Consider the following 15,349-nt stretch of genomic DNA (forward strand, 5'->3'; position numbering starts at 1 on the left):
GTGGTGAGGGAATGTAGCATTCCCATGATGTGCGGCCCAAGGTGGACTCCAAGGAAGAACTGTGGACACCTCAGCGACAGTGGGAACATAGTGGACTGCCATCACCCACCGTCCCGCTCTCTTATAGCCCTCAGCAAACATGACTGGTGTCCCCAGTGCAGTTAGAGGGTGCAGCCACGAGCGCTGCATGAGGTACTTATGTTGCACCGGCCTCACATGGTTTTGTGGTTCAACAACATGAGAAGCAGTCTCTGGCCCCACCACCAGGCGGCGCTAGCCCCTGGGAATGGAAGAGGTTTGTGGGAGTACCAGCATCATCCCAAAATTAGCTTTTAAAGGTAAATAACTCGTGTCTCTTGCTGATTTTGGTAGTGTAAGCACCACGGAGTTGGCAAAGGTAAACAACGGTTATGTTTGAATAGCGCCAAGAAGCCCAGTTGGATGAAGATGTACAGAAATGCACCTGTTGTTGTGCCACTGGGCAGTGTGCGCATAGAGGGTTTGCCCGGGTGCTGCCCTGGCACACTCTGAGGGCTGTCACTAGAGTGCGGAGCCGTGCCAGGGCTCTTTCACGAGAAGTAGGAAGTGGGCGCTGCAGAGAGGAAGCAGAGAGGGCTTCTCGGTGCTACCAGAGTGAGCCCTCAGTGTGACGAAGCCCAGTGGTTTCTTCCCCGCTTCCTGTGCGAGCAGAACGACTTCAGCAGAACGAGGAGGCGAAGTCACTTCTCGGCGGAAGTCCCCTAGCAGCGCCCAGGCCACCCACGTCCCGGGTCCCAGGTTGGGCCCCGCCGCAAAGAGAAGGGAGGATGAGCCGTGGGGGCAACAGGTCGGCCCCCCGGGACGGGCAGGTGGACAATGTGCCCTCCTGCCTGCTGCAGAGCCAGGAGAACGAGAAAGTCTTCGAGCTGCTGGGCAGGAAATGCACGGTGAGGCCCTCTCGGTTATAGTGCCTGGACAGCCGAGTGCCTTCAGGCGCTTTTGACAGCGCGAGGTTGAGGGGACTGAGTTGAGTGTGAAACATGGCTGTGTGTCTCTGACTTTGAAATCCACCAAGGATGCCAAGGCTCTCAACCTGTTGGGTCTCAAAGGAGGATACGTTAAGGTGTATGTGTCAAGAATGGTGCCTGGTGGCCATTGTAACGCGCGCAGCGCTAGCTTGGTTTGATCGCAGGGTCACAGATTTGACCATCGGCGCTTCCTCTCCGCCTTCGCCCCTTTGGAGGTTGATGAGTAGCAAGAAATTTACATTGTCTTGCAGTAGCGCCTAGAAGCCACAAATGGAGAAGGTGCGATCGTGAATCTCGTTTGGGAGGGTGGGGACGGTGTGCAGGGTGGGAGTGACTAAATTCTATTCTACTTGTCTCGGGGGGGTGGGGGGGGGGGGGGGGGGGGTTGACTAAATATGGTTCACTGGTAGGCGATATTCTCCAACTGAGGGTGAACTGAGAGGTGTGTAAACGTGCTGCAAAAGTTACCACTGGGATGTTGATTTATTTTGGGGCTTTGTGCACCTGATCTGGAAGCTTCTTGCCTGCGTCACAGGGAATGACGTATTTCACCTGCAGGCCGAGCTAATTCCAGCATGTGCTTGTGGAAATGGGAAGCCTGTAGCATTGCACACTTGATGGGTGTGGGAGCCTGTAGCATTGCACACTTGATGGGTGGGGAAGGACTATAGCATTGCACACTTGATGGGTGGGGGAGCCTGTAGCATTGCACACTTGGTGGGTGGGGAAGGACTATAGCATTGCACACTTGATGGGTGGGGGAGCCTGTAGCATTGCACACTTGATGGGTGCGGGAGCCTGTGGCATTGTACACTTGATGGGTGGGAGGGAAGGACTGTAGAATTGCACACTTGATTGATGGGTGTGGGAGACTATAGCATTGCACACTTGATGGGTGGGCGGGGGAGGACTGTAGCATTGCACACTTAATGGGTGCGGGAGCCTGTAGCACTGCATACTTGATAGGTGAGTGGGGAAGCCTGTAGCATGGTACACTTGATGGGTTCGGAAGCCTGTAGCACTGCACACTTGATGGGTGCGGGAGCCTGTAGCACTGCACACTTGATGGGCGGGAGCCTGTAGCACTGCACACTTGATAGGTGGGTGGGTAAGCCTGTAGCATTGCACACTTGATAGGTGGGTGGGGAAGCCTGTAGCATTGCACACTTGATGGGTGTGGGAGCCTGTAGCATTGCACACTTGATGGGTGCGGGAGCCTGTAGCATTGCACACTTGATGGGTGGGCGGGGGAGGACTGTAGCATTGCACACTTGATGGGCGCGGGAGCCTGTAGCATTGCACACTTAATGGGTGCGGGAGCCTGTAGCACTGCACACTTGATGGGTGGGCGGGGGAGGACTGTAGCACTGCACACTTAATGGGTGCGGGAGCCTGTAGCACTGCACACTTGATAGGTGGGTGGGGAAACCTGTAGCATTGCACACTTGATGGGTGCGGGAGCCTGTAGCACTGCACACTTGATAGGTGGGTGGGGAAGACTGTAGCATTGCACACTTGATTGATGGGTGGGGAAGCCTGTAGCATTGCACACTTGATGGGTGCGCAAGCCTGTAGCATTGCACACTTGATGAGTGGGCGGGGGAAGACTGTAGCACTGCACACTTAATGGGTGCAGGAGCCTGTATCACTGCACACTTGATGAGTGGGTGGGGAAGCCTGTAGCATTGCAAACTTGATGGGTGCGGGAACCTGTAGCATTGCACACCTGATGGGTGGGCGGGGAAGCCTGTAGCATTGCACACTTGATGAGTGGGCGGGGGAGGACTGTAGCACTGCACACTTGATGGGTGGGGGAGCCTGTAGCATTGCACACCTGATGAGTGGGAGGGGAAGCCTGTAGCATTGCGCACTTGATGAGTGGGCGGGGGAGGACTGTAGCATTGCACACTTGATGGGTGTGGGAGCCTGTAGCATTGCACACTTGATGGGTGGGAGGGGAAGTCTGTAGCATTGCACACTTGATGGGTGCAGAAGCCTGTAGAATTGCACACTTGATGGGTGCGGGAGCCTGTAGCATAGCACGCTTGATGGGTGCAGGAGCCTGTAGCATTGCACACTCGTTGCACACTTGATGGGTGTGGGAGCCTGTAGCATTGCACATTTGATGGATGCAGGAGCCTGTAGCATTGCACATTTGATTGGTGGATGGGGAAGCCTGTAGCATTGCACACCTGATGAGTGGGAGGGGAAGCCTGTAGCATTGCGCACTTGATGAGTGGGCGGGGGAGGACTGTAGCATTGCACACTTGATGGGTGTGGGAGCCTGTAGCATTGCACACTTGATGGGTGGGAGGGGAAGCCTGTAGCATTGCACACTTGATGGGTGCAGAAGCCTGTAGAATTGCACACTTGATGGGTGCGGGAGCCTGTAGCATAGCACGCTTGATGGGTGCAGGAGCCGGTAGCATTGCACACTCGTTGCACACTTGATGGGTGTGGGAGCCTGTAGCATTGCACATTTGATGGATGCAGGAGCCTGTAGCATTGCACATTTGATTGGTGGATGGGGAAGCCTGTAGCATTGCACACTTGATGGGTGCGGGAGCCTGTAGCATTGCACACTGGATTGGTGGGAGGAGAAACCTGTAGCACTTCAAACTTGATAGGTGCGGAAGCCTGTAGCATTGCACACTTGATGGGTGCGGGAGCCAGTAGCATTGCACTCTTATTGCACACTTGATGGGTGCGGGAGCCTGTAGCATTGCACACTTGATGGATACAGGAGCCTGTAGCATTGCACATTTGATTGGTGGATGGGGAAGCTTGTAGCATTGCACACTTGATGGGTGCGGGAGCCTGTAGCATTGCACACTTGATTGGTGGGCGGGGAAGCCTGTAGCACCGCACACTTGATGGGTGCGGAAGCCTGTAGCCTTGCACACTTGATGGTTGCGGAAGCCAGTAGCATTGCACACTCATTGCACACTTGATCGTTGCGGGAGCCTGTAGCATTGCACACTTGATGGGTGTGGGAGCCTGTAACTTTGCACACAATGGGTGGTGGAGCCTGTAGCATTGCACACCTGATGGGTAGGCGGGGAAGCCTGTAGCATTGAACACTTGATGGGTGCGGAAGCCTGTAGCATTGCACACTCATTGCACACTTGATGGGTGCGGGAGGCTGTATCATTGCACACTCATTGCACACTTGATGGGTGCGAAAGCCTGTAGCACTGTACACTTGATGGGTGCAGGAGCCTGTAGCATTGCACACTCATTGCACACTTGATGGGTGCAGGAGCCTTTAGCATTGCCCACTTGATGGGTGCAGGAGCCTGTAGCATTGCACACTTGGTGGGTGCGGGAGCCTGTAGCATTGCACACTTGATGGGTGCGGGAGCCTGTAGCATTGCACACTTGATGGGTGCGGGAGCCTGTAGCATTGCACACTCATTGCACACTTGATGGGTGCGGGAGCCTGTAGCATTGCACTTGATGGGTGCGGGATCCTGTAGCATTGCACACTTGATGGGTGCGGGAGCCTGTAGCATTGCACACTTGATGGGTGCGGGAGCCTGTAGCATTGCACACTCATTGCACACTTGATGGGTGCGGGAGCCTGTAGCATTGCACACTTGATGGGTGCAGGAGCCTGTAGCATTGCACACTCATTGCACGCTTGATAGGTGCCGGAGTCTACAGCATTGCACTCTTGATGGGTGCGGAAGCCTGTAGCAATGCACACTTGATGGGTGGATGTAAGGAAGGTGCCCCCCATGTCATTACGTACTCTTTTTCCAGTGTTAAGCTTTGTGTGACAACCTATTGCATTCTGGGTGTTTTGCATCCTTTTTAGTAATTAGGCTAACACACCTGATCCCAGGTATTTTCAGGTGCAAAGCCCAGGACAGGAGACACTGTCGGTAATGACAGAGTGATGTGGTCACCCTTCAGCTAGCTGGCATGCTAGAGCCCCAGGCATGTCACGTTCACTTGGCCGACAGGGATACTTTACCCTTGATGCTGTTGCCACCCTGTTCAGGGTTTCAGCCAAGAGAGCAAAAATGTCCTCTCCCTGCAGAGGTAGAGTTGTTACCTTGCTCCTTGTTTCCAATCCAGGGATTTTATTTTTCATTGTTTTCAGGTGCATTAGTCCATTTAGTTCACCAAGACTGCAGCTCCCAGAATGCCATTAGTTTGTCAAATAAAAGCGCAGAGATGGAAACCTGATAATACTGTCCCTGGATCGGGGAAAGGCTTTTGCCATTTTTTAGCTTGGCGTAGGTGGCACTGGCTAATCCTGTACTTAAAGACTTTGCTGAACAAATGGCAAAGGACTTAGTCACTTTTCTAGTTTGGATGAGTGGCACAGTGCGGAACCTGTGCTTAACAACTCTGTTAGAAAAGTAGACATTTGAAGTGAGTAGTTTCAGGGTGTTGGTGCTGCTGTAGAGTGTCCATTATCTCTTCCTTTTTGCATTTGTCACCCTAAATGGAAAGGGTATGCCCAGACATGGGCTTCCGTGCTCGCTATGCCGCCATATTGAAGATAGCCTGGCTCATGAGGGGTAGTACCCCGAAACCAGTCACAGGATGCTTGTTTCTGGTCCAGGGAGGGCCTGCCTGGCAGCTCGGGCTAGAGTGTTCCCAGAGGGAGCAGGGTCATGACTGATTTGTATACGGCTGGGTGCAAACTGGAATAGCACGGTGAGCAAAAAATGTGATGGATCAAACCCAGATCTGTGACTGGGTGGTGAATGTTTGATTTGTTCTGCATTCCATCCATCATCTGTTCTTTTTGCATTTGTCACCCTAAGTGGAAAGGGTATGCCCAGACGTGAGTCCTGTGGTCACTATGCCATCAGATTCAAGCTAGTCTGGTTGATGAGAGGTTGTACCCCAAAACTGGTCCCAAGATGCTTGTTTCTGGTCTAGGGAGGACCTAGCCTGGCAGTTCCAGTTGGACTGTTCCCAAAGGGAGAAGGGTCAAGACTGATCTGAATATGGCTGGGTCCAAACTGGAATGGCATGGCGAACAAAATAAACTGATGGAGTAAACCCAGATCGATGACTGGGGGTGAATGTTTGGTTTGGTCTGCATTCCGTCCATCAACTGTTCTTTTTGCATTTGTTGCTCTAAATGGGAAGGGTATACCAAGATGTGGGTCCCATGCTCGCTATGCCACCAGATTCAAGCTAGCCTGGCTCATGAGGGGTAATAGCACGAAACCGGACCCATTATGCTTTTTTCTGGTCCAGGGTGGACGTGGTTTGGCAGTTCGGGCTGGACTGTTCCCAGAGGGAGCAGGGTCAAGACTGATTTGCATACGGCTGGGTCCAAACTGGAATGGCATGGCGAGCAAAAAAAGTGATGGATTAAACCCAGATCTGTGACTGGGCATGAATGTTTGATTTGTTTTGCATTCCGCCCATCATCTGTTTTTTCTTGCTGTAGTGTTCCATATTAAGGAGCTTCTCTCCACCTAAAAGTTTCTATTACCCAGAGTTCCCTACTTCAACACACACACACACACACACACACACACACATATAATCTATGTATTTATATATTCACTTAAAAAATCCAAAGGTTACAGGGACGTTATAGTTAGGCTCACATTTTAAACATTCAAATCTATAGAAATTCACCAGTTATAGTTAGTTACCTTTAGTAACTATAACTCATGGCCTAAGATAACTATTATTCATGCCCCCACCATGCACAGTTTTTTCGTCAAACATTTTACTGCAAATATTCCATTGATATTATCAATGATGTTATGGAAGATGGCAGGAGTACCGTAATTTGTGGGGTAATTAGCAGTGCATGGTGAGAGCGTGAGTTATAGTTATCTAATAACACAATTTATAATTATTTGAGGTGACTATAACTATAACTGGTGAATTTCTATGGTTTCGTACATTGAAAATGTGAGCCTAACATTTTGTTTTTCTACTCGCAATTTGCAATTCCCAAGCAGATCGAAAATTGCGAGTTGTAAAACAAAAATTTGTACATCTGGCCCATAGTGTATATGTGAGAGAAAAGAGATTTCCTGTGAACTGAGCTATTGCTGGTATGTGTGTGACCCTTCCGCCACTGCTGCCTCTGCTGCTCTTGTTTTGGGCGTGTTTACTGTTCTATATCTTTGGACACATGTGTGTGTGTGCACGTGTGTCTGTGCTTGATTGAGCACGTGTGCACGCTTGTCAGCCTTCCTCCACTGCTGCCTCTTCTGCACTTGTTCTTGTGAGAGACGTGTTTATTTTTGTTTTAGAAGTTTGCACATGTGTGTGTGTTGTGTGTGTGTGTGTGTGTGTGCATGCGCGAGCCTCCCTCCACTGCTGCATGTGCTGCCCTTGTTTTTGTGAGAGACATGTTTACTGTGTTTGTAGAAGTTTGGTTGTTTGTGTGTGTGTCATGCTCTGCTGCTTCATGTATGTGTTAGGGAAGCTTGCACTGCCTGTGACGTCCATGTTTTGTGTGGGCGAAAAGAACTTGCACTGCTGCCAAGAGAGGTGGAAGGCGATGGTGCAAGCAGGATGCTTTAAAAAGCGCGAGTCATGGCTGCAGAATCTCAATAATGGCTTTTTATGGACTCTTCATTGTCAGGGCAGGGGCAAGGTTAAAAGAGGCACACGTTCCATAAAACAAGCATTTACAAATGTAGGTTTCAATTGCCTGACCAACTCTCCATGACCCAGGCATTGGTAAAGAAGTGCCTGCACTGGGTTTTGGAGGGGGGGTGGTCTAAGAAACCCCAGTACATTGCACATTGCATAGGATCTTTGGCATTAGTCCCTCCTTTCCCTGAGTGTGTTTGGACTTTACTGTAATCAACATTCCCACATTTGTGCCTTGGCACCACCATACCATGGGTGCGCAAAACGTTACAGACATTATCACTATTCAGTCAGTGGTAGCATCATGCCAAGGTGAGTGACTTGATGCTATCCATCCCCAGTGTGTCGCAGGTATCACTATGCAGGGCCAGCAGTATAGCATTGTTGGTCTCTTTGATGCCTGCAAAATGACAACAATTAACCCTATTGTCAAATCAATGTCCACAATATTTAAAAAATCATCACAATACTGCCAGAACCACAATTGTCCCATGGATATCGAAACTACGCCAGAAAATACTACTATAGCGCCAAAGTGAACGTTGGGCATGGGGTGGGTGTCTTTGTGCAATAGATGCCCACCATATGCACAGAATTACCACCATAGAACCAAGACCACCTTTCTTCCATGGGCAGTAATTCCAGTGCCATGAGTGCGCAAAGTATGTTAGGAATGGCCACCAATCTGTCAGGACCAGCATTATGTCACTGACAGACACCATACCACGGATGCCCACAATATGGCAGGAATGGCAACAAATATGCTATGCCCATCATTTTACTAAGGGCTTTATGGAATGGATGCCTACAAATTGTCAAAACGTACTATCACTGTGCCAAGCAAGCATTTTAGTTATGGTGGTAAGCATGCCAAGGACGTACATAAGCTGCCAATACATATTATAATTATAGTAGGGAGATCATTTTACCAGGCATGGCCAATGAGCCTTTTGCCCTGGCGGAGAGGAGGTAAGCTGATGTGCCTGGGTAGAGGACTAGCAAGCTCAAATGCCTAGGTAGAGGGCTAGCAAGCTGGAGTGCCTCTGTAGAGGGCTAGCAAGCTGGAGTGCCTGGGTAGAGGGCTAGCAAGCTGGAGTACCTGGTATAGAGGACCAGGCAAGCTGGAGTAACTGGGATAAATTGCCAGGCAACCTGCAGTGCCTAGGGATGAGAGAAGTCAGGCTGGTGGGCCTGAGATAGAGGGAAGGCACGCTGGAGTGCCTGGGTAGAGGGCTAGCAAGCTGGAGTGCCTGGGTAGAGGAATAGTAAGCTGGAGTGCCTGGAAAAAAGGGCTAGCAAGCTGGAGTGCCTGGGCAGAGAGAGCAAGCTATGGTGCTTGGGTAGAGGGCTAGCAAGCTGGAGTGCCTGGAATAAAGGGCTAGCAAGCTGGAGTGCCTTGGCAGAGAGAGCAAGCTATGGTGCTTGGTTAGAGGGCTAGCAAGCTGGAGTGCCTGGAATAAAGGGCTAGCAAGCTGGAGTGCCTGGGCAGAGAGAGCAAGCTGTGGTGCTTGGGTAGAGGGCTAGCAAGCTGGAGTGCCTGGAATAAAGGGCTAGCAAGCTGGAGTGCCTTGGCAGAGAGAGCAAGCTATGGTGCTTGGTTAGAGGGCTAGCAAGCTGGAGTGCCTGGAATAAAGGGCTAGCAAGCTGGAGTGCCTGGGCAGAGAGAGCAAGCTGTGGTGCTTGGGTAGAGGGCTAGCAAGCTGGAGTGCCTGGAATAAAGGGCTAGCAAGCTGGAGTGCCTTGGCAGAGAGAGCAAGCTATGGTGCTTGGTTAGAGGGCTAGCAAGCTGGAGTGCCTGGAATAAAGGGCTAGCAAGCTGGAGTGCCTGGGCAGAGAGAGCAAGCTGTGGTGCTTGGGTAGAGGGCTAGCAAGCTGGAGTGCCTGGAATAAAGGGCTAGCAAGCTGGAGTGCCTTGGCAGAGAGAGCAAGCTATGGTGCTTGGTTAGAGGGCTAGCAAGCTGGAGTGCCTGGAATAAAGGGCTAGCAAGCTGGAGTGCCTGGGCAGAGAGAGCAAGCTATGGTGCTTGGGTAGAGGGCTAGCAAACTGGAATGCCTGGGTAGAGGGCTAGCAAGCTGGAGTGCCTTGGCAGAGAGAGCAAGCTATGGTGCTTGGTTAGAGGGCTAGCAAGCTGGAGTGCCTGGAATAAAGGGCTAGCAAGCTGGAGTGCCTGGGCAGAGAGAGCAAGCTGTGGTGCTTGGGTAGAGGGCTAGCAAGCTGGAGTGCCTGGAATAAAGGGCTAGCAAGCTGGAGTGCCTTGGCAGAGAGAGCAAGCTATGGTGCTTGGTTAGAGGGCTAGCAAGCTGGAGTGCCTGGAATAGAGGGCTAGCAAGCTGGAGTGTCTGGGCAGAGAGAGCAAGCTATGGTGCTTGGGTAGAGGGCTAGCAAACTGGAATGCCTGGGTAGAGGGCTAGCAAGCTGTGGTGCTTGGGTAGAGGGCTAGCAAGCTAATGTGCCTGGGTTAGTGGGAACCTTTTACCAAAAGCGCTTTCTAAATATATTCATGATTGTTTTTTAGCATTTAAAAAAAAATATTGTGTATTATTATTGCGATTATTTATGCATTGTGATTTTGTGGGGGGGTGGGGAAGGGGAGCTCGAAATACGAACTGTTGTGAGAAGTCCTATGGTAAAACTGTGATGTAAGATCATGTTAAATAATGATATTCATACCAGAATGTAGTAAAATTTCTTAAATGTTTCTAATAAATGAGATCATTTTTTAACTAAACACAGGTGTGCTAGTGTAGTACATGTTGCTACTGAAAATTCCTCCTCAGAACTAAGGGACATATTTATCATTGAGGTGCTTCTCCCGTGCGCCACGCAAGGAGTCACAGCTACTAAGTCAGATATATCAAGCCACGCAAGCCCACCCTACGTGGCCTGCATGGCTTGATAAATCTAGAGTAATGCAATGCAGCACAAATCACTGCCTTGCCCTACCTCGCCCCAGGAAGGCGTTCCATGGGCGTTGCGGTGTTCCCCCACATCCACCTATGGATTTCGGCACATTCCCAGTTTACCAACACCTGTACTGGGAACACTGGGAATGGGTCAAGATGCTGCGTCTTCCCACAGGGGGCTCGACAATAAGGGATATCTTTATTTCTACCTGTTGTTTCCTCTTTCTAAGTGTGCTGCATCCTGCACAAAAACAATCCTGCATCCAATGCAGACACCCTTGTACCACGGTGCAAGGGTGCCTGCGTTATCGCTAGGCATCCAAGAGGGCGCCGAGCACGGAAAGGCCAGGAATGCGCTCTATGATGTTGAATATGGCACAGTCCTGCCCTTTCATTTTAACGCAGTGCAGTGCAGCACAGTGGCTTAATGCGCTGCAGTGCATGAAAGTTTGACAAATGTGGCCCGAAAGGTGCAAAAGGTAATACTTGCTACTCTCAAGGTCTTGCTTAAAGGGAGCACCTTTTTGTAATAGGTTTAATAAACCCTGCCCCCCTCTGCAGTTTGAATGGTTACTCTCCAAATTGGGGAATATGGAGTAAAGGGCCAGGCAAGCGGGAGTGCCTGGCATGTGGGATGCAGGGGAGAGGTTGGCCAAGGAGGACTGCCACGTGTGGGAAAGTGGCCATTGGGTATGGTGGGGCAGCCACAGATAAGTTGAGGGGCATTGGGCGGTTGTGGGTGTTGTAGGGGAGAGAGGTGACCCCAGAACCCGTTAGTGGGAGGTTCTCCTCAGCAGGGAATTGCTTTTATTGTTTCTTCCCTTGCTAGAAAGGCTGGCAGTCGATGCACTTTATTTGAATGTTTCAGGAATATCCAAGTAAAACGAAATTAGGTTAGTCTACAGGGGAGCTGTGAACACACACTAAGCACCAGAACTGCCAACTAAAACAAACATTTCACAGTGTGAGGAGCGGGCAGGCCTTGGAGATGGCATGGCCTTCTGCCAAGAAGCACCTAAGATGCACTTTTTCCTGTGCCCATCCCCAAACAACCTCCTCCACAACAGAAAAAAAGAATTGCTGAGGCTGGTGCCGATGGCCCGGGGTCTTTTCACACCCCTCAGTGGATGTTGGCAGTTCAAAGCTTCCGAAAAAGAGCTGGAAATCTCTGCCAATGTGTGATAATTCCTCGTCACCGGGTGACCATGTGAAGGGAGCTGGTATTGTGTGTCACATGATGGCACCCTGGGAGTTGGCAGGTCTGCAGCACAGCCACGATATACAATTATCTGGCAATCTTTCATCAGCAGATTGCCCCGTCTGTTTCTGATTTGATGGTTGTGCATAGAAGCCAAGAAGATCCGTATATCAAGCATCAGATGTGACACAATCTCATATGCCATGGACCACCCAGCGACACAAACCATTCCAGAGTCTGGTCTGTGATGAAGATGGTAGAACCGCTGGGAAAGAGACACCCCCGTCTTTCAGAAAGCACTGCAATACCATGGATGACTGTGTGCTCTATAAATACCAAATAGCAGTACGATAACATACTCAGGGGAGAGGGTCTCAGACTTGAACTGTCCTATAGGGCAATCTAGCAGTGCCAAAAGGGTTGGTCTGACAGGTCATTGTGTGGGCCATTTTTGGGCTGTTTGTGGGCTTGTTTTATGGTCTGCTGGGCTTATTTCTCTGATATTACCACAAATATTGCTTGCAGCAAGAACAAATGCCTGCTATGCCCCATACAGTTTTAAAACATCTATACAGTTTGTCTTTACAAGTTCAAAACCGCCTCAATTTACAGAAAGTAGACAACTTGGTTAGCTACCTGATTCGTTAATGGACGGCACATTTATTTTGGTACCCAGGCCTGTTTCCTATCACAGACTGACCCTGGAGGATCTTTTCAGTTCTTGACTGTTATGAGCTTTTCAAAGTGTTTGGTGGGAACATGATAGGGTTTGGGTAGGGAGATGTGAGGCCATGTAGGCAGGGGCTCCAGGCTTCGGGAATAAAATCCTCTAAAGGGATTGTTGCCTTAAAGAACATCCTCAATGTCTGTGCAGTCGGTGTCAGAAGAGATCTTGTACGGCGCTCTGTGAGTATTTTGAAGTGGAAGGAATTTCTTGCTAAAGACTGTCCATTTCTTTATAAATGTGAACATGGATCTCCTGATGTCACAATGCGAGGTTCATGTTCAAATGAAGACTCATGTTTATGAGAGCTTTTGTGTCTTGCTTGGATAAGGTCTCCTTGACCTTTATGAGATGGCCTGGCTCTCCTCTTTGGTGCAGTGGGAGTGAGGACTCCGTCATTTGGGCAAGACGTGTTCTTCCACCCAACTAGCGACCCACCTGTGCCAGGTACTTGCCATTAGTATTGTCAAAGATGTCTGCCATCTCTCAGAATTCAACCAAACTCAGAGATATTGAGTTAAAAGTGAGCATGGTCTTTCTCTGAATGCCAGTGCATCACTCTCCTCACTTGGGACCACCGGGGCATGATCTTCCAGTGTTGGAAGTCCACATGCTCAGCGAAGTCCTTGAACTCTTTCCCGGGGACCCTGTCAGGACTGACAACTGTTTGGGTTCCAAAGGTATGGAAGAACTTGCTCAAGGCTGGATCGATGACTTCAGCCGAGGTTCTTAGAACATCCATGACCTAGGAAGCTGGGACTTTTCATCCATGACAGCAGGAAGGTGTTGCCCAGTGGGAGCTGGTCTAAGGAAACCAATGTCCAGCTCCTCCCTTTTGACAGCAGGGGTAGGGTTTAAATGGACTATTTTTACTTAGGGTCTGACAGATAGTGACATTCACTGAGCATCTCTTACAATTGTCCAGAACTCGATATCAGGCCTTTTATCACAGCAGTAGTTTGATGTCCTCAGTCCCCTGTTGTATTCATGAGCCAGATCAGGGGCACATTTTCTCTAAGTCTTTGGTGAGATGAATTGGGTCCCATGGAGCAGCAGACCCTCGGACTGGCCTGCAAGTTCTCCCTGAAAGTCCTAAAACTTTCACAACATCTGAGTTGCTGCTTTTGTGGACCCTCTTCTCATGCTGAAAGTATGTCAGATGTCAAGTGTATACTCAGAAGTCAGGACGGGATTCTTTCGAGCAGCCTTGAAGACATTGTTTTTTGTCAGTGGACATGGGTCGGGCTTGCTGTAAAATGTAGCGCATGCCTTTTGTGGCGGAAGATGGTCAGAATTCTATAAAGGAGAACAGAAATTTCAAAAAGCAACTAGTAGGTTTGTGGCTTTACCTAGTTGGTGTATTCCAGGCCAAATTCGAGGGTCCTTGGTTTGTGCAGGGATTCATAGGCCTGAATCCTGAGGGAACTAGGAGCTTACTACTGATATCCATTGGTCCTACATACTATTTCCCCTGCAAATCAAGCACCAGATAGACCCCTTTAGCACTTTACTCCCAATGCTAGATGTGGACGAACAGTCCAAGGCTTACTCAGGGAGGTGATTCGGGGTCCAAGACTCAGAACTTACCTGAGCACACAGTGTCCCATCAATAATTACACTATCCAAGCAATACTTGGTCTTAATAAAAGATAAATATCTTATTCTCACATCTCAAAACTACTCAAGTGCTTAATGGATTACAAGCACAACACCAAACAAAAGACTACTCTTCTGCGTTATTATGTAACTAAAGCACTAGACTCTCTCAGGAGGTGGTAGCGGATGCATTGGGAATAACATCTTCAACACTAATATGGCAAGTGCTTGGGCTATCATCTTCCCCAAATCTGTGACCGTCTGGTCTGTCTCTGGTATCAATGTTCATAAAGTTCTGTCCTCCCTTCCCTTGTTCAGCAATTGCCAGCGGAGGAGCAGTTGTAGTTTTTCCTTGGCCACAGATACAGTACAGCCTCCACCACCACTTCATCCGGTCATTGCAGGCCTCATGTGTAGGCCAACCTCTCTTTCTGGCGCCTTTGCAAGAGACAAAAATGGAATGGTTACTCGAGTCAAGCGGTTGGAGGTTGAGTTCACATGCAACCCGGCATTAACGAGTGGTATTCTGAGGACAGAGGCACCCGCCAAAAAGTTTCTTTTGGGCATGGGCTCCCCACACTGGGTCACAGTGACATTGGTTTTTCCCATGCACAGTGCTTAATTTGAGCCAGTGGGTTCCGGTGCTCGACACTGGCACTTTAGGTCAACACCGGCTCTTATAACAGCCTGCCACACGGTGGCACTGTTTGTCTAATTTTGTAAGGAGTACAACAATAGTTGCTTAATAATTAAAAATACATTAAAACACTAATATCTATCACCCAAAGCTATAAGAATAGCTTGGGTGGCATGTATTAGTCATTTTTAATGTATATCTGAAGTCTGAATTGTCACACTTGTATGAGTTTGATGATTAGTTGTGATGGTACTGTCATTGGCAGTGCTAGTGGGGGCAGTGGGTGGTGCAAGCTGTAGTGGCCTTCGAGGACCCTAGCACTTTTATTTTTACAAATTAAGTACTGCCCACGGGCACTGACATAATGAAGCCGCACTGGGCCTCAGTGACGCAGGCAGCACAGGTAGTCACATACTGAAGCTGCACAGTGGTGTTGAGCACAATTATGTTGGCAGTCTGTGCTTGTTCATGATGAAGCAGGACAGATGCACTGGGGCATCAGGGGCATGATGATCTCTGCAGCCGAAGCAGTCATGCAGAGAGCGGTCCCATTGCTCCAGGCCTGCTTTGTTCCACAGTACGATACTGCATGGGGCACATACGTGCATATTTCTTATGTGGTCAACCGCTGCACTGTCACAGCAACAGTATCCCTCAGTTCCTCCAGATATTCTCCGTCTGGTGTGGTGACTACAGCA

The 15,349-nt window shown here is 49.7% G+C and overlaps 1 protein-coding gene across 2 annotated transcripts in view; it reads left to right on the top strand.

The window, feature by feature from the left end:
* The first annotated feature begins 685 nt into the window (after positions 1–685).
* WAS (WASP actin nucleation promoting factor) overlaps positions 686–15,349 on the top strand; it is a 139,377-nt gene continuing 124,713 nt past the window's right edge. For both annotated transcript variants that reach the window (XM_069209565.1, XM_069209566.1), the window contains exon 1: positions 686–926. In XM_069209565.1, the coding sequence (XP_069065666.1) occupies positions 807–926 (120 nt within the window). In that variant the 5' untranslated portion in view covers positions 686–806. The remainder of the gene's footprint in view (positions 927–15,349) is intronic.

The sequence above is a fragment of the Pleurodeles waltl genome, chromosome 10 (genome assembly GCF_031143425.1).
Source record: "Pleurodeles waltl isolate 20211129_DDA chromosome 10, aPleWal1.hap1.20221129, whole genome shotgun sequence".
Taxonomy (NCBI): Eukaryota; Metazoa; Chordata; class Amphibia; order Caudata; family Salamandridae; genus Pleurodeles; species Pleurodeles waltl.